This window comes from Macaca nemestrina, chromosome 1 (assembly GCF_043159975.1).
Source record: "Macaca nemestrina isolate mMacNem1 chromosome 1, mMacNem.hap1, whole genome shotgun sequence".
In the NCBI taxonomy this organism is placed as follows: domain Eukaryota; kingdom Metazoa; phylum Chordata; class Mammalia; order Primates; family Cercopithecidae; genus Macaca; species Macaca nemestrina.
In genome coordinates this window covers 54,727,856-54,748,643 of record NC_092125.1, presented here as the reverse complement: position 1 = coordinate 54,748,643, position 20,788 = coordinate 54,727,856, and the positions used below count along the sequence as shown (strand labels likewise).

The 20,788-nt window shown below is 36.7% G+C and overlaps 1 protein-coding gene across 5 annotated transcripts in view; it reads right to left on the bottom strand.

Moving 5' to 3' along the window:
- The window catches only part of LOC105484651 (complement factor H), a 194,314-nt gene that overhangs the window by 90,153 nt on the left and 83,373 nt on the right, over positions 1-20,788 (bottom strand). For 4 of the 5 annotated variants that reach the window (XM_071077503.1, XM_071077504.1, XM_071077507.1 and 1 more), the window contains 4 exons: positions 17,138-17,314; positions 15,789-15,971; positions 15,501-15,680; positions 13,924-14,100 (listed from right to left, as the gene is read on the bottom strand). The exons of the other annotated variant lie outside the window; for it this stretch is intronic. In XM_071077503.1, coding sequence (XP_070933604.1) covers positions 13,924-14,100; positions 15,501-15,680; positions 15,789-15,971; positions 17,138-17,314 — 717 coding nt within the window. The remainder of the gene's footprint in view (positions 1-13,923; positions 14,101-15,500; positions 15,681-15,788; positions 15,972-17,137; positions 17,315-20,788) is intronic. 5 annotated transcript variants of the gene reach the window in all.

The following is a 20,788-nucleotide window of genomic DNA, read 5'->3' as shown; positions in this document are numbered from 1 at the left end:
TAATTACATGCATTAAATAAAAATTGATATATATGATCAAATACATTAGTATTGCATTAAAACCCTCACAAATTTTCTGCCAATGGAATCTTATTAGCCAGAAGTAGAATTATATTTAGTTAATAATCAATTTGGTACTGACACTTGGCCAATATAAGCATTAAATATAATCATTAGTATTTATAGTGTGCTATTTAAAGCTTGAAACTCCAATAGAATTTTTATTTTCTAGCTTATCTGTACTGTTTAGGGATATTTAAATGGATGTTATGCACCCACTTTAATGCATTGCACAGCCTGGCTTTAGCTATATAATCACATATAAAGACACCTTTGTAAGCTCACAGTTAAGCTCTTGTTAAACTGCGATACATCAGAAATATCTTATTTTTTCATAATATGAAAATGAAGCATGTCCTGCTTGACTGACGGGGGAGTTTAGAAGCATCTGGCAGCATTCAGCACTTTATTATCCCTTGATCTTACTTTCTCCTATTATAGTGTATGCTCTACTTCACCTAAAGCTTTCTGTCAGCATACTCCAGGAAATCATGGCAATGATTTCAAGAGTCTGACATTTTGTTATCAATTCATGGAGATGTTTGGGTGAATAAAACTTCATTAAAGGTTATTGGTAATGTCAAGTTTTCTTTTTTCACCTATGATAATTAAAGTATTTCATATTTATCAAAAGTATTTTGCCTATTTCTGTTTTTCAATATTTTAATATGTTTTCAATATTCTCATCAATTTATTTTTCTTAAGATTAACGATCAACTATTTATGCTTGTATGATTCTTTCCTTCTATTTTTGTTAAGTGTATGTTCCTGTCTATCTTCTAGATCTCTGTTTCAGCTGTATCCCATTGATTTTAATGTGTACCACAACCATTATTATTTAATTTAAAGTATTTTCTGATAGTAGGCAATTGAGAAAGAGATTATTTAACAAATTTGTGAGATGGGCAAATAAATTTAAAGAACATTGTGACCCAGTATAACCTAATTCTACATTTAGTGTGTATGCATATTTTTATTTGTAAATAGAATCATCAGCAAGGTAGACCATGTGCTGTGCAATGAAAAAACTGAGTGTTTCAAAATATTGAAAATTTCCCAGTATTCTTTCACACAGCATTAAACTAGAAACCAGAAAATAATCACTTATCTAGATACAACAAATATTTTGAAATTAAACAATAAACTTCTATATAATTGATCATCAACAGACAAACCACAAGACAAATGAGAAAATATTTCAAATCAAATAAAAATGAACTCTCTCTCTCTGTCTCCCAACACACAGAACATACACACACGCGCACACACACACACACACACACAGAGACGTGTAACATTTTGGAACACAGCTAAAGCAGTGCTTAAAAGGTTGGAGCTTTAAAGTTTTATATTTTCAAAGTATGATATTTTATGACCATGTTTTCATTTTTTCACCCTAAGATAGAGAGAAGTGAAATTAAAATTGAAATCATTAGAAGGAAGAAAACAATAAAATCAGTGAAGAAGAGAAAACGGACAAAGAAACACAGAAAAGGGAGAAAATTAACAAAGCTAAAATCAGTAAAATATAAGAAAGCTAAAAAATAGAGAGCAATGGAGAAAATTTAAAGGTATTAAAACTGGTTTTTGAAAATATTAATAAAATTGAGGACAAAGTAAAAACAATGACCAAGATTTTTTAAATGATCAATATTGAGTATGAAAGAGGGCAGTGACATCAGCAAGATGGCAACATAGGAGTCACCACTCTCCCCCGCACAGGCACACTGATTCAATGACGACACTGGAACCAATTCCCTTTATGAGAAATCAAGAAACCAGGTCAGAGCCTCCTGTAAACCCCTAAAGTAAACAGAGACCAATATATTTTGGCTGCTTCTCCCTCAGAGAGGAAAGATAAGAGTTAACTAAGTATTTATCATCCTAGCTTTTTGGGGAGCATTCTAAAGTACTGGTTTCTCTCTCGCTTCGGTAGGAGCACTTAATGATACCTGCAACACTCTAGTTTCTTGGGAGTAAAATAAAGAGCTAGGCATGGAGTGATGTCAGCAACATGGCAGAAGTGGAAGCTCCTGACTCTTCTTCCATCCAAGAATGTCCTAAACAGATATCTATTCATGAATGAACTCCTTCTGAAAGAAAATCAAAGACCAATAAAGGGACTCCTACTTACCAGGCAAGGAAGAAAACATTCACATCGAACAAGTAAGAAAAGTTACAACACAATGGAGCATGGACCCCAGCCTTGTTCATTGCACCACACAATTAGAAAAGGAATCTCAAAAAACCCAATTTCTCCTCGTGGAGAGGAGTTTTTGGATCTCACATAAAGCATCCAAAGTTTAACTTTCCTTTTCTTTGGCCTTTAATTCACTAATTTTGGAAGCAGAGGAGATTAGACACATGAGAATCCCTCTAGATCACAGGAAAAACAGTGGTATGATACAAGTGCTGAAGAGCTTCCAGGAATTTCATTCCTTAATAGCAGTTCAGAGAAGGGGCTGAAGTCTGAATTCTAAAAAAGTTGCAGTCTGGATTATAACAAACTTGCATCAGGCACTTCTTTAGCTAGTTCCCATGGCTCACCCCCAGTGACAAATCCAGGTACATTAATCACTCTTAGAACAAGTTTGTCCACACAAAACTTGAGTGCTCTAACTTTTACAACTTTCATTCAGGGACTGTATTCTAAAGCTCTTAGTTCTGGGAGTAGAAGACACAAAATATATTCAGAGTCTATCTAGAACACAGAAAAAAGAAATGGCAGTTTTTTATGGGTTTGTAAGCACTTCCAGGAGCTTCATTGCCCAAGAGCAGTGCAGAGAAAAAGTTTTTAAAATGCAGCTCCCTGTTTATCCTCAAAAAGGTTTATGTCATCCATCAAGTCCTGCAACCTTTACAGTTACCTCTAAAAGCACTCCTCTTAAAACTCTTAATTCTCACAGCAGATGATATTAGAAAAATACCAGTCTCCATAGATCATAAAGCAAATAGGTAGTCTTAAAATGCTATGTAAAAACTCCAGGCACCATGCCAAATTGGAGCAGAGCAGAAAAGGGAAGAGAAAGTTCAATTTCCACTTCTCTGTAGAAACAACTTAGGGCACATACTTCCACTGGCTACTTAAGGAACTGGCTTCTAGCGAGCTTGCACAGGGCATCTAACGATGCAAACAAACAACAATCTTCCTGCAGCCAAATCCAAAGTTTGGCACTTCATGAGTCTCACCCCAATGATAAAATCAGATTTATCCATTCTTCCCAGACCAAGTTTAGCCATGCAGTCAAATGTCATTACTTCTATAGCTCTGACTCAAGAGATTGTCTCCTTAACAAACTCACACTGGGAGATGATAGATATTTGCATTCCTGAAAGGCCCTACATCTCAGAATACAAAAAGCTGATAATACAATGGACTCATTTCAAGCAGCTACCTCTTCAGGATCAGAGTATGCAGCCTGAATATTAGTACAGGCATTTGCCACAGATTCTTTACTTGGTGCAATACAGAGAGAGTGGGAGATTAACATGCACATTCACTTTCACTATGAAAGTAGAAAGAAGTAAATATACAGCCAAGTCCTCAGTATTTTCAGCTACATCTAGACAGCCTGGCTCCTAAGTTATTGGTACCAAGTCCTGAAAAGATGTGGTGCATTCTAACCTCCAGGGTGGCACCAAAACTAAGAGACAGCAGTCTGAACAAAGACTTGAGAGGCACATGAAAATCTCTGGCTGGAAAAATTAGTGAGATCTTTCTCCTATATGAAGCCAGTCTGATGAGACTGAGAAAGGCCATTGTCTCATCTATTGCGTAGAAACACTGTGAGTTAAAGGAAATAAAGAAATAAGAGAATATACTCCAAACAAAAGAACAAGATGAGTCTCCAGAAATTAACCTGAGGAAAGTGGATATAGGTGTTTTACTCAAGAAGGAATTCAAAATAATGGTCATAAAGATATTCACTGAGACCAAGAGAGCAATGCAAAAACAAATTAACTACTTCAACAAAGAGGTAGAAAGTATTTTTTAAAGTACCAAACAAAAATCACAAATTTGAGAATACTATAACTGAATGGAAAAGTTTTAAGGAGGTATTCATCAGCCGATCAGACGAAGTAGAAGAAGGAATTAGTGAACTTGAAGGCAAATTACTGAGAATCACCGAATCTGAGAACCAAAATAAATAAATAAATAAATAAAGTGAAGACAGCTTAAGATCCAGATGAAATATCACCATGTGGAATAATGTATGCATTATCAGCATGTTAAAAATAGAAAGAGACACAAAAATATAGAAAATATATTCAAAAAAACAATGATAGAAAACTTTCAACAACTGGGAAAGAAATAGAAACTGACATCCAGAAATCTCAAAGGATATCAAGTAAGTTTAATAAAAGATAGTCATTTAAAGACATAACACAATAAAATTATCAAAATATATAGATGAAGTGCTGAAAAAAGCCAATGAAAAGTGAATGGTTACATAAAATGGAATTTCCACAAGACTATTAGTGGATTACTCAACAGAAACCCTGCAGGTCATAAGGATGTGGAATGATACACTCAAAATTCTGAAAGAAAATAACTGCCAACCAATAATTCTAGATTCCACTATTCTGTCTTAAAAACAAAGGAGTGATAAAGGCTTTCTGAGATTGAAAAAAGCTGGGAGCACCCAAGATGGCCGAATAGGAACAGTTCCAGCCTCCAGTTCCCAGCATGAGCAACACAGAAGATAGGTGATTTTTGCATTTTCAACTGAGGTACTGGGTTCATCTCACTGGGGTGTGTCAGACAGTTGGTGCAGGTCAGTGGGTGCAGTCGAACCAGTGAGAGCTGACACAGGGTGAGGCATTGCCTCACCTGGGAAGCCCAAGGGGGAAGGGAATTCCTTTTCCTAGCCAAGGGAAGCTGAGACACACAACACCTGGAAAATCAGGTAACTACCACCCCAATACTGTGCTTTACCAAGGGTCTTAGCAAATGGCACACCAGGAGATTATACCTCATGCCTGGCTGGAGGGTTCCACGCCCACAGAGCCTCCCTCACTGCTAGCACAGCAGTCTGAGATCTAACTGCAAGGCAGCAGATAGGCTGGGAGAGGGGTGCCTGACATTGCTGAGGCTTAAGTAGGTAAACAAAGTTGCCAGGAAGCTCAAACTGGGTGGAGCCCACCGCAGCTCATGGAGGCCAGCCTGCCTCTGTAGACTCCACCTCTGGGGACAGGGCATAGCTAAACAAAAAGCAGCAGAAACCGCTGTAGATGTTAATATCCCTGTCTGCCAGCTTTGAAGAGAGCAGTGGTTCTCCCAGCACAGAGGTTGAGATCTGAGAATGGACAGACTGCCTGCTCAAGTGGGTCCCTGACCCCTGAGTAGCCTAACTAGGAGACATCCTCCACTAGGTGCAGACCAACACCTCACACCTCACACAGCTGGGTACACCTCTGAGATGAAGCTTCAGAGCAAGAATCAGACAGCAACACTTTCTGTTCAGCAATATTCTATCTTCTGCAGCCTCCGCTGCTGATACCCAGGCAAACAGGGTCTAGAGTGGACCTCAAGCAAACTCAAACAGACCTGCAGCTGAGGGTCCTGACTGTTAAAAAGAAAGCTAACAAACAGAAAGGACACCCACACCAAACCCCATCAGTATGTCACCATCATCAAAGACCAACGGCAGATAAAACCACAAAGATGGGGAAAAAGCAGTGCAGAAAAGCTGGAAATTCAAAAAATCAGAGTGCATCACCCCCTCCAAAGGAATGCAGCTCATCGCCAGCAATGGAACAACGCTGGACGGAGAATGACTTTGACGAGTTGAGAGAAGAAGGTTTCAGTCAATCAAACTTCTCAGAGCTAAAGGAGGAATTATGTACCCAGCACAAAGAAATTAAAAACCTTAAAAAAAGAATGAAAGAATGGATAACTAGAATAACCAATGCAGAGAAGTCCATAAACGAAGTGATAGAGATGAAAACCATGACATGAGAACTTGGTGACAAATGCACAAGCTTCAGTAACTGACTCGATCAACTGGAAGAAAGAGTATCAGAGATTGAAGAAGAAAGGAATGAAATGAAGCGAGAAGAGAAGTTTAGAGAAAAAAGAGTAAAAAGAAATGAACAAAACCTCCAAAAAACACGGGATTATGTGAAAAGACCAAATCTATGTCTGATTGGTGCACCTGAAAGTGACAGGGAGAATGGAACCAAGTTGGAAAACACTCTGCAGGATATTATCCAGGAGAAATTTCCCAACCTAACAAGGCAGGATAACATTCAAATTCGGGAAATACAGAGAATGCCACAAGATACTCCTCAAGAAGAGCAACTCCAAGACACATAATTGTCAGATTCACCAAAGTTGAAATGAAGGAAAAAATGTTAAGGGCAGACAGAGAGAAAGGTTGGGTTACACACAAAGGGAAGCCCATCAGACTAACAGCAGATCTCTCGGCAGAAATTCTGCAAGCCAGAAGAGAGTGGGGGCCAATATTCAACATTCTTAAAGAAAAGAATTTTCAACCCAGAATTTCATATCCAGCCAAGCTAAGTTTCATAAGTGAAGGAGAAATAAAATCCCTTACAGAGAAGCAAATGCTTAGAGATTTTGCCGCCACCAGGCCTGTCCTACAGGAGTTCCTGAAGGAAGCACTAAACATGGAAAGGAACAACAGGTACCAGTCATTACAAAAACATGCCAAAATGTAAAGTCCATCGATGCTAGGAAGAAACTACATCAACTAACGAGCAAAATAACCAGCTAATATCAGAATGACAGTATCAAGTTCACACATAACAATATTAACCTTAAATGTAAATGGAGTAAATGGTCCGATTAAAAGACACAGACTGCCAAATTGGATACAGAGTCAAGACCCATCAGTTTGCTGTATTCAGGAGACCCATCTCACATGCAGAGACACACATAGGCTCAAAATAAAGGGATGGAGGAAGATCTACCAAGTAAAGGAAAACAAAAAAAAAGACAGGGTTGCAATCCTAGTCTCTGATAAAGCAGGCTTTGAACCAACAAAGATCAAAAGAGACAAAGAATAAGGCCACTACATAATAGTAAAGGGATCAATTCATCAGGAAGAGCTAACTATCCTAAATATATGTGCACCCAATACAGGAGCATCCAGATTCATAAAGCAAGTCCTTAGAGACTTACAAAGAGACTTAAACTCCCACACAATAATAATGGGAAACTTTAACACCCTACTGTCAACATTAGACAGATCAACGAGACAGAAAGTTAACAAGGATAACCAGGAATTGAACTCAACTCTGCACCAAGCAGACCTAATAGACATCTACAGAACTCTCCACTCCAAAGCAACACAATATATATTCTTCTCAGCACCACATCGCACTTATTCCAAAATTGACCACATAATTAGAAGTAAGGCACTCCTCAGTAAATGTAAATGAACAGAAATTATAACAAACTGTCTCTCTGACCACAGTGCAATCAAACTAGAACTCAGAATTAAGAAACACAATCAAAACTGCTCAAATACATGGAAACTGAACAACCTGCTGCTGAATGACTACAGCATACATAATGAAATGAAGGTAGCAATAAAGATGTTCTTTAAAACCAATGAGAACAAAGATACAACATACCAGAATCTCTGGGACACATTCAAAGCAGTGTGTAGAGAGAAATTTATAGCACTAAATGCCAACAAGAGAACACAGGAAAGATCTAAAATTGACACCCTAACATCACAATTAAAAGACCTAGAGAAGCAAGAGTAAACACATTCAAAAGCTAGCAGAAGGCAAGAAATAACTAAGATCAGAGCAGAACTGAAGGAGATAGAGACACAAAAAACCCTTCAAAAAATTCATGAGTCCAGGAGCTGGTTTTTTGAAAAGATCAACAAAATTGATAGATCACTATCAATACTAATAAAAAAGAAAAGAGAGAAGAATCAATTAGACACAATAAAAAATGATAAAGGGAATATCACCACCAACCCCACAGCAATACAAACTACCATCAGAGAATATTATAAACACTTCTACGCTAATAAACTAGAAAACCTAGAAGAAATGGATAAATTACAGGACACATACACTCTCCCAAGATTAAACCAGGAAAAAGTTGAATCCCTGAATAGATCAATAGCAGGGTCTGAAATTGAGGCAATAATTAATAGCCTAGCAACCAAAAAAAGTCCAGGACTAGAGGGATTCACAGTCGAATTCTACCAGAGGTACAAGGAGGACAGCTACCATTCCTTCTGAAACTCTTCCAATCAATAGAAAAACAGGGAATCCTCCCTAACTCATTTTATGAGGCCAACATTATCCTGATACCAAAGCCTGGCAGAGACACAACAAAAAAATAGAATTTTAGATCAATATCCTTGATGAATATTGATGCAAAAATCCTCAATAAAATACTGGCAAACTGAATCCAGTAGCACATCAAAAAGCTTATCCACCATGATCAAGTGGGCTTCATCCCCGGGATGCAAAGCTGGTTCAACATACACAAATCAATAAAAGTAATCCAGCTTATAAACTGAACCAAAGACAAAAATCACATGATTATCTCAATAGATGCAGAAAAGGCATTTGACAAAATTCAACAGCCTTTCATGCTAAAAACTCTCAATAAATTCAGTATTGATGAAACGTATCTCAAAATAATAAGAGCCATTTATGGCATACTCACAGCCAATATCATACTGAAGGAGCAAAAACTGGAAAAATTCCCTTTGAAAACTGGCACAAGGCAGGAATGCCCTCTCTCACCACTCCTATTCAACATAGTGTTGGAAGTTCTGGTTAGGGCAATTAGGCAAGAGAATGAAATAACGGGTATTCAGTTAGGAAAAGAAGAAGTCAAATTGTCCCTGTTTGCAGATGACATGATTGTATATCTAGAAAACTCCATCGTCTCAGCCCAAAATCTCCTTAAGCTGATAAGCAACTTCAGCAAAGTCTCAGGATACAAAATCAAGGTGCAAAAATCACAAGCCTTCTTATACATCAATAACACACAAACAGAGAACCAAATCATGAATGAACTCCCATTCACAATTGCTTCAAAGAGAATAAAATACCTAGGAATCCAACTTACAAGGGATGTAAAGGACCTCTTCAAGGAAAACTACAAACCACTGCTCAGTGAAATAAAGAGGACACAAACAAATGGAAGAACATACCATGCTCATGGATAGGAAAAATCAATATCGTGAAAATAGCCATACTGCCCAAAGTAATTTATAGATTCAATGCCATCCCCATTAAGCTACCAATGACTTTCTTCACAGAATTGGAAAAAACTGCTTTAAAGTTCATATGGAACCAAAAAAGACCCCACATTGCCAAGACAAGCTTAAGCCAAAAGAACAAAGCTGGAGGCATCATGCTACCTGTCTTCAAACTATACTACAAGGCTACAGTAACCAAAACATCATGGTACTAGTACCAAAACAGAGAGATAGACCAATGGAACAGAACAGAGCCCTCAGAAATAATATCACACATCTACAGCCATCTGGTCTTTGACAAACTTGACAAAAACAAGAAATGGGGAAAGGATTCCCTATTTAATAAATGGTGCTGGGAAAATTGGATAAGTAAAAAGCTGAAACGGGATCTTTTCCTTACTCTTTATACAAAAATTAATTCAAGATCAATAAGAGACTTAAATATTAGACCTAAAACCATAAAAGAACCTAGAAGAAAACCCAGGTAATACCATTCAGGACATAGGCATGGGCAAGGACTTCATGTTTAAAACACCAAAAGTAATGGCAACAAAAGCTAAAATTGACAAATTGGATCTAATTAAACTAAAGAGCTTCTGCACAGCAAAATAAACTACCATCAGAGTGAACAGGCAACCTACAGAATGGGAGAAAATTTTTGCAATCTACTCATCTGACAAAAGGCTAATATCCAGTACCTAAAAGAACTCAATCGAATTTACAAGAAAAAAACAAACAAACCCATCAAAAAGTGAGCAAAGGATACAAACAGACCCTTCTCAAAAGAAGACATTCATACAGCCACCAAACACATGAAAAAATGCTCATCATCACTCGCCATCAGAGACATGCAAATCAAAACCACAATGAGATACCATCTCACACCAGTTAGAATGGCAATCATTAAAAAATCAGGAAACAACAGGTGCTGGAGAGGATGTGGAGAAATAGGAACTTTTACACTGTTGGTGGGACTGTAAACTAGTTCAACCATTGTGGAAAACAGTGTGGCAATTCCTCAAGGATGTAGAACTAGAAACACCATTTGACCCAGCCATCCCATTGCTGGGTATATACCCAAAGTATCATAAATCATGCTGCTATACAGACACATGCACATGTATGCTTATTGCGGCACTGTTCACAATAGCAAAGACTTGGAATCAACCCAAATGTTCATCAGTGACAGACTGGATTAAGGTAATGAGGTACATATACACCATGGAATACTATGCAGCCATAAAAAAGGATGAGTTTGTGTCCTTTGTAGGGACATGGATGCAGTTGGAAACCATCATTCTCAGCAAACTATCGCAAGAACAGAAAACCGAACACCGCATGTTCTCACTCATAGGTGGGAACTGAACAATGAAATCACTTGAACACAGGAAGGCGAACATCACACACCGGGGCCTGTTGTGAGGGCGGGGCATGGGGGAGGGATAGCATTAGGAGATATACCTAATGTAAATGATGAGTTAATGGGTACAGCACACCAACATGGCACATGTATACATATGTAACAAACCTGCACATTGTGCACATGTACCCTAGAACTTAAAGTATTAAAAAAAAAAAAAAAAACAACTGAGAGAGCATAAGTACGCTTTTCTGCCTTACCAGAAATGTTAAAAGGAGTTCTTGAAGGTGAAAGAAGAGGATGCTAATTAGTAAGATGAAGTTGTTAAAGTATAAAACTTACTGGTAAAAGTAAGTACAACATGAAATTCAAACACTCTAATACTGTAATGGTGATGGGTAAATATAGCTAGCATGAAGGTTAAAAGGCAAAGGTACTAAGAACAACTGAAGCTACAAACTTTATTAAGAGATACCAATGATTGAAAGATGCAAAGTATGTGATCAAAGACAAAACATGGAAGGAGCAGAGTAAAATTTAGAGATTTTATATGTAATCAAAATTCAGTTTCTATCAACATAAAATAGCCTTTTATAATATATGTTATGCAAGCCTAAGGATAGCCACAAAGCAAAACCTCTAATAGATACACAAAAGATTAAAAGAAAAAATCCTAAGCATATGGCTACAAAAGTCATCAAACCATGAATAAAGCAAGCAAGAGAGAAAGAAACAATGAATTTAAAAAACAACCAGAACACAATTAACGAATTGCCACTATAAATCCTTACCTACCTAAAATTACTTTACATAGGAATGGAATATATTCTATAATCAAAAGGCATAGAATGACTAAATAAATTAAAAATTAATATGCAATTATAAACTGCTTACTTAACTGTAAGGTACATTCATAGATTGCAGTGAAGGCATGGAAAAATCTATAAAAAGAAAAACTAAAAGAGAACAGGGGTAGTTATACTCATTTCAGACAAAATAGACTTATGGGAAAAATTGTATAAGGGTACAAAGAAGGTTATTATATAATGATAATGTGGTAAATTTGTCAAGATAATACAACTATTTTAAACCTATATATGCACTCAACATCAAAGCAACTAAATATATAAAGGAAACATTTAGCAATCTGAATGGAGTTGTGGACTGCCACATAGTAATAGTAGGGGATATCAATATTTTACTTTCAACATTGAGACAGATCATCCAAACAGAATATCAATAAGGAAACATTATACTTGAACAATAATTTATACCAAATAGATTGGACAGACACATAAAGAACATTCCACATAACAACAAAACACATATTCTTCTCAAATGCACACAGAATATTCTCCAGAATATATTATATGTTAGGCCACAAAACAAGTCTTATCAAATTCAAGAAGACAGAAATTATATCAAGTCACTTTTCTGACAACAAAGGTATGAAAGGAGAAATCAATAATAGGAAGAATTATGGAAAATTTTAAATTAGGTGAAAATTAGACAATATGCTCTGAAACAATAATAGGGTCAAAACATTTCAAATAAATTTAAAAATATTTTGAGAAAAGGAGAATGGAAACAAAACGTAGCAAAACTTATGGGATGCAGCAAAAGTAGTTATAAGATGGACGTTTTTAGGAATAATTGCCTACATCAAGACAATGGAAAGAACTCAGATAAACAATTTACTAGTACACCTCAAAGAAGCAGAAAACCATGAACAAACTAGTCAATTCCAAAATTAGTAGAAGGATAGAAATCATAAAGATTAGAGTAAAGTAGAGCCCCCAAAGCAGTACAAAATATCAATGAAAGAATAGTTTTTTTAAGATGATAGAAAATTGACAAAGCTTTAACCAGAATAACTAAAAAAGAGAGAGATGGCTTAAAGAAACACACAATTGGAGATGAAAAAGGTGACATTACAACTGATACCACAAAAATATAAAGAATAATGAGAGACAATTATTAGCCATTATACACCAACAAATTGGATCATCTAGAAGAAATGGATACATTTCTAGACACACACAGCCTACTAAGATTAATTCAGAGGAAATGGAAAGTCTGAACAGAGTAATCATGAAGAAAGAGATTAAGTCAGTAATAAAATGTTTCCCATCAAAGAAAATCCATGACCCGATGGTTTCATTGCTGAATTGTAACAACATTTTAAAAGAGCTAATACCGACTCTTTTAAAACGACTCCAAAACTTTTAAGAGATCATTTCTCTAACTCATTGTAGTGGTCCAATATTACTCTGAAACCAAAACCAGACAAGGACACAACGCAAAAAGAAAACTACAGGCAAAATCCCCTGATGAACATAGGTACAAAATCCCTCAACATTATACTAGGAAAACAAATCCTACAGCACATTAAAAAGATAATTCACTATGATCAAGTGAGTTTAATCCAAGGAATGTAAAGGTGGTTTAACAAAGGCAAATCAGTAAAGGTGATGCATCACATTAACAGAAAGGACAATAACCATACGATCATTTTAATAAAGCTCTATAGAAGTGCTAAAACTATAAAACTTCCAGAAAAATCTGTAGAACATGTACACTTCACTGCATGTATATATTATTTGCTTCTTTAAGGACTCTAAACATATTGAAATGTCGATAGTAGATTAGTTTTTGTATTGGTTGTCAATGCTTTCTGTTTTTCCTAGACTGGCAGATACTGGTAAAAATATTGAAGCTAGTGAGGAAAGGAACACCACAATTGGAGAGCAAAATACATGTATCAAATGTGGGAAGACTGGAATAAACCCTACACTATTCAAGTGAAATTGTATGTGTCAATATGACTAACTTTTCAATATAGATAAACAATAAATTAATAGATAAATAGATGATTAGGTAGATGAACAGATAGATGAATAGAGAGATAGATTAAATAAATGAATCAATGGAAATAAATATAGATACATACATAAATACACACATACACAAACAGATACATAGTAGTTATTGGCATAAACAGAGGTATAGGCACAGGAACATTTGTTGACAAGGAAAGGAATGAGAAGCACTGGTCCTCCAACAGTAATTATGACATGAAGTGCCTGATTTGTGTGTGGGCGTGTGTGTGTGTTTTATACTAAAGGTAACTAATTCACATGGCACAGTTAGTATTAGGAACAATGTTTTCATTAGTTTCTAAATTACCTGCCTTATTCAGGAGCATTTGTAATAATAAATAGTTAAAGTTTTTAAGACACACATACATAATACTTTTCCAAATGAGAAATAGAATACTTTTCTGAAAACAAAATAAGAGCTTACTTGAGCAGGTCACTTCCGGATCCCACCTTCCATTTATGCAGACTGCGTGTAGGTGTTCTCCTTTTCCTCTACATCTGTACCTCATGGTAGAATTATGATCGAATTCCTTCTTGCTTGTTAAATTTTCCACAATTACAATTGAATTTGGTGATTTGCACTTCTTAAGTTGATCTGTTGCTATAAAATAAATATATTTTTATGAAAATTCAAATTATAAAAATAAAACCAACTATCACATAAAAATAGTTACAAAGTAAACAGTATTAGCATCATAAAATTATGAGTTATCATTATAAATTTCACCAAGTTATTCCTGATTACATTGCATCAAAATGCTATTATGTAAAAATATAAGCCCTGCATTCTGTCGCTGAAATGTTAGAGATATCTATCATAAGACATTTTGTTCTTTGGGAAATACAAAATATTATTGGATATTTCATTGGATGAATAAGTACGACTGGACATTTAGGACTCTTAGAATTAGGACCCAGGAAAATTTAGGAAATAACTCAGTTTTAGAGAAAAGTGAATGAGGGTCCCCAAGATCCTCCCGGTTAGTCATCAAGGAGGCAAAATGATTTTAAAGATTGTAAATCTCAAGTCGCACTGTAAGTGAATCACCTTACCTTCTTGCTGATCAAGACATGAGACTTACAGTGTGAAGTCCATCAATGAGATTTACGTCCTGACTCAGTCTCTGACTACCTCACGTCACTTAGCTATATCACTGACATAGAGGGCCTGTGGCCCACCAACCCTGCAGCACATTAACTTATTTTGGTTGATATGGAACAAACTGAAAAATTATTGCTTTTGGAAGCTTTAAGAGAGAAAAGAATCCTATGGGAGAGTAGTAAGTAGATATTTTGTCAACTTTGTTTCTTTGCTTTGCAGTGCCAAAAAGGAGTACCATATAATAACAATAATATTTTCATTTTATATAAAACAGTTATAATTTCTCAGTAATAGTACTCATATTTAATCATATGACAAATTTTTAATATTTTAATTTTTTAAAGAAAGAGTCTTATTCTGTCGCCCAGGCTGGAATGCACAATAAAGCTCACTGCCATCTCGAACTCCTGGCCTTAAGCAATCATCCCTCCTCAGCCTCCTGAGTAGCTGGATTACAGGCATGCACTACCATACCTAACTAATTACACGAATTTTTTTTATAGAGATGGGCTTTTGCTATATTGCCCACACCAGTCTCTAGCTCTTGGCCTCAAGCATTCTTCTTGCCTTGGCCTCCCAAAGTGTTGGGAGTATAGGCGTGAGCAACCACCCTGGCCTCACATGACAATTTTATAAATAAAATGTTGCTTCATGCTTTTAAATATAAACAATACTGATATCAGAGGCAGAAAGAGTCATAAAATTATATTGCTAACTTTATTTTTTCTCTCTAGACACACGTTGAATTATAAACAATATGAGAAAGATTGGTTTCATTATATTGAAGACTGGACATTTTGAGCCATATCTGTAAATTTCAAAAATTCAGTTGCTAATATTGTTTTTACAATAAAAATATTAAACTTTATTAAATGTTGATTTAAGAGGTGTATTCTCACCCACACACTGAGGAAGTTGGGTCCATACTCCATGAATACACGTAATTGATCTGTGCCCAATCATTGTAAATGATTCTGAGCAATTGAACTCCACCGAATCTCCATAGTAATAAGGAGGGGAAGAAAGCTTGGAATAGCCGTGTTCAAGTTCAGGTATATCTCCACAGGTACTCTCCTCCTCTATGTAAATTTTACAAAAAAAGTTTATTGTGAAAACATGATTTATGTGTTTTAGATACAAAATACAAAAGTTTTGACGAGTCTAAATATTAATATTTTATACATTACCGATACACACTGGCAAAGTTGTCCACGCTCCATCAACACATTGAATTTTATTAGGTCCCTTCAGTAGAAATCTAGGATTGCAATAATATTCCACCACTTCACTGTGTCTATATTCTTCTTTCGTTTTTTCCTTAACATTCCCATTGAGGAGTTCAGGAGGTGGACCACACGACTGTACTTGCTCTATAGTAGAAATACTACGTAAATAATGGTTAAATTGTCTGTTTTACAATATAAAAATTCAGTAAAATGGAAAGACTTTCTTCTTTTATTCATGTATTCTTCATTATGTAACTTATTACAGCATTGTAAACAATCAAGAATGGTGTTCATATTGTATTACTTATACTAAAATGTCATATTGAAGGTATGATAAAAGGTTAAAATATACTCAGACTTCCAGATATCTTAAAGATGCAAGAAAATCAATTAGCAAATGTGGTTATGAAAATCATGTTAATTTTTACCTTTCACGGAAACATTTTGTCATAACATTTTGGAAAAATATCATAACTGAGGCAACATTTGATCAACATACTTTAAGTTTGACTAATCAATACAAGCAACTGAATTGAATATAAACTGCTTAAATATTGTTTAGACACACTTAGTGAAACTTAAGTTACAGCTCACACTATATAAAATGTCCAAAATGGATGCTGACATTTCAGGCAAAATGAAAATTTACAAAGAAATCCCTCCATTGTCAGCCATGCTATGGTTTAAATGTTTGTCATTTCTAACCCCATGTTGAAACTTCATCCCAAATGTTTCAGGTGGGGCCTAATGGGAGATGTTTGGGTCATGGGTATGGATCTCTCATGAACAGATGAATGCCCCCACTCAGGGAGAGTTCTCATTCTATTAGTTCCTGTAAGAGCTGGTTCTTACAAAGAGCCTGTCACTGCCCTGCTCTCTCTCTTGCTTCCTCTCTCATCATGTGTTCTCTGGACACACTGGCTCCTCTTTCCCTTCTACCAGCATTCTGTGGCTCTCACCGAATGCAGATGCCCAATCTTGAATTTTATAGTCATGAGAACTGTGAGCCAAATAAAACATTTTTATAAATCATCCAGCCTCAGTTATTCCTTTATGGAAACATAAACCTAAAGTAGACTAAGACTGACAACACCTGTGTGTCTAAGAACACTTCTAGTACACCGTTCAAGAAACAATGGGGATTAACTTAAGTAACTGAACCTTAGGTATTCAGTACCCAACACATATCCTTCGCAGGCAAATATTTGACTTAATTCATTAGACAATAGAAGCCCAAATAAATAAAGAAAAAAATATTTGGTATCCAAAGTTCTAATTCTTATTTCAGCAATTGTAAGATAAGCATTCACCTTTACATGTTGGGAGATCAGGAGATAATCCAAAGTGGTAGCACTGAACTGAATTCGGTCCAACTCTTGTAAATCCTAGTTTGCAGGAGAATTTCAACACCTCTCCAACTTTATACTGGTCTTTCTTGGGATCAGGAAGTAAGTGTACATCTATTTTAGGAAGTTCACATTCTCTTTCTGAAAAAAGGTAAAATAATTTCATGAGAATATACAATTAATCGTTGCCAAAGTAAATTTTACATGTGCCACAATAAAGCCAGGTTGATACTGGGTATACAGAAGGGCATCAGATAAATCCTTTTCCCTGTAAAGAATGCTACATATTATGTTTTATATACTGTCTAAATTGAAATGGAACTTTATGATAAATGTTACAGTATTGAAGTGTATCTGTTCTAAAAATTAATTTGTAAATTCAACTTATTTACAATGAAATTAGTTTTAATCACTGATATTTATGAAATTTAATATTACTTTTTTTACTCAAAACATGAAATTACTCTCTCATATTAAAAAAAGACTAATTTGGCCTGGCGCGGTGGCTCAAGCCTGTAATCCCAGCACTTTGGGAGGCCGAGACTGGCAGATCACGAGGTCAGGAGATCAAGACCATCCTGGCTAACACGGTGAAACCCCGTCTCTACTAAAAAATACAAAAATCTAGCCGGGCGAGGTGGCGGGCGCCTGTAGTCCCAGCTACTCGGGAGGCTGAGGCAGGAGAATGGCGTAAACCCGGGAGGCGGAGCTTGCAGGAGCTGAGATCCGGCCACTGCACTCCAGCCTGGGCGACAGAGAGAGACTCCGTTTCAAAAAAAAAAAAAAGACTAATTTACAATTTTAAAAGTGCATATAGACCAGAATTGGGGCTTTTTAAAAACAAGATGGCTAAGGAGTTTGGACACCAGTTCTTCTCAGAAAGAAGAACCAAAGTTACAGGAAAATGATCACAACTTGAAAAATATCAAAGAGACGGTGCAGGAGCGTCATAGAGAAATCATGGAGAAAAGCCAAAGCATGGAAAGAGATAGAAGCAAGAGCCTCAAAGGTTGACTAGGATCCTGTGGGACTTCATAGGCAATGTAGGTAGGAGTCTTTTGGACTCCCTGCAGCTCACCATGTGGATCCAAGCTGTCGAGAGCTCTTCTGCCTTCATGAACCCACACACTGGTGTGAGTGGAGATTTGGGAACTTCTTGAGGGCATTACACCAAACTACTAGCTTGAACAGGGTCATTTGCCTTCCCCTTGGACCTAAGATACAGTGGTAGGTTTCATGCCTGTAGTGCACTCATGTGGGGACTGTATCCTACACAGGAACCTCAGCCCTCTGATCCCATAACACCAGAGCCGCACAGATATTCCCTGGCACCTGGTTGGATGTGGCAGTCCCCCATAGCTGGTTGGACCCAAGGGAGTTACAGCATTCTCAGTAGTTTAACCATCAGGGACTGCTATTCCTAATGGAAACTGCAACAAAGGGACACCCCTTTTGACAAAGAAGACTGTAGCATTCACTTTCCCGTGTGCAAGAGCAACCTGCTTGTGGGCTGAAAATGACTACACCACTTCCAGCAGACCCATAGACGCGGTGTTTGGCTCTGCAAGGGAGGAGTATAGATCCATCTCAGGGGCCCAGTGGTCCCAGTGCTTGGGCACAGATGTAGAGAGGGGGACATCTCCCCTCTGCCCAATTCTGTGGACATAGCTGTGGTCACTCGCAAAGGAGACTGGTGCAGACACACCAGAGGACAGACATTCTAGGTGTATTAAGGGTGGCTACATCTCCATTGGTGATGTGCCCAGTGAACCCAGGCTTGCAAGAAAGACAAGCTAGGGATATCTCACCAGGGTCTTCCCCTGACACCCCTGTCAGGGCTGGTGCTTGTGCTCATCCTTGGAGCATCCAAGGGTGAGCTTAGTGGTTCAGATCCACCCCGTTTTGTCCCCAGCTCCTCAGACCATTGTACCTTTCATAGATCAGTCCATTTCCTGGGGCAACAGAGAGTTTCTCCCATAAACAATGACAAGCACAGGCTCAACTGCTTCTGCTGCAGCTGGCTCTTGCCTGTCCACGCCACCTACTGTCCTGAATGTCAAACTGCACAGCCCAATGCAAAATGCTGACACTAGGGCATGATGCTGGAGAACGAAGTTAGTTTTCTGCGAAGTCTTCCATACCAGCCCTTCAGGAGGCAGTAAGCCTCGTCATGCACCCAGTACATAACTACTACAACCAGCAATTAAGAAAACCATCACACAAAAATTGTCGCTAACCAATGTACTCATACAGCGTCTTTACCATGGAAAGAACCCAGAACCTAAACCAAATAACTCTATACAACATACATCATAGTCATATTCTCAAAGGGAAAAACAAATCCTATCTATTGGAAACTACAGTCAAAAATAAGAAGAGATAGTTCATCTGGATGAGAAGAAACCATTGAAACATTTCTGGAAGTATGATTTAAAAGAGCATATTACAACACTCCCAAAGGATCACACTAACTCTTCAGCAATAAGTCCTAACCAAAATACAATCTTTGAAATATCAGATAAAGAATTTAAAACATTTATTTTAAAGTAGCTAAATGGAGTCCAAGAGAAAGTTGAAAAGCAACACAAAGAAATTAGAAAAGAAACTCAGGATATGACTGAAAAATGCACCAAAATATGTTTTAAAAAAACAAACAGAACTTATGGTAATGAAAAATTCATTGAAGAATTACAATATATAGTTGAAAGATTTAATTACAGATTATATCAAGCAGAAAAACTTGCTCTCAGGGCTGGAAGACAGGTCTTTCAAATTAACCCTGTCAGACAAAAATAAAGAGCAAATAGCTTTTTTTTAATGAGCAAAGGTTTTGAGAAAAGTGGTGTTCTAAAAAAAAGAGAAAACTTAAGAGTTATAGGTATTCTTGAGGGAGAAGAAAGAGCTAAAAGTTAGAAAACCTTTCTGAGGAAAATTTGTCTCCTCTTGCCTTCTTGGTAGAGATATAGATGTTTGTACACTAGAGGCTCAGATAACACCAGGAAGATACATTGTGAGATGAACTTCTACAAACATATAGTCATCAGGCTATCTAAAGTCAATGTGAATGGGAAAAATTATAGAATCAGCAAGAGAACACATCTAATCAACTATAAAGAAAATCTCATAAGACTAACAGTGGACTTCTCAGCAGAAACTTTACAAGCCAGAAGAGATTGGTGTCCTATTTTCAGAGTTCTTTTCAGAAAGATTATTTCATATTTCTTGAAAAAACACCTATTAGAGTTATATTTTGTATTTTGCTAAACTAAGCTTCATAAATGAGGAATACATAAAATCTTTCCAAGACAAGCTAATACTAAGGGAATTCATCACCAGTAGAAATCCACTTTAGGAATTCACCCCACAATAAATGATCCAGGTTGTTCTGAACATGAAATCAGATGGTCAATACTCACCATCATAAAGACATGCAAAAGTACAAAACTCACAGGTCTTATTAAATAATTACACAGTTGAGACTACAAACCAGCTAGGTAACAACTAACATAATGACAAGAACAAAACCTCACATGACAATATTAACTTCTAACATAAATAGATTAAATGTTCCACTTAAAAGATACAGATTTGTGGGCCAAATTTAGAAAACAGAAA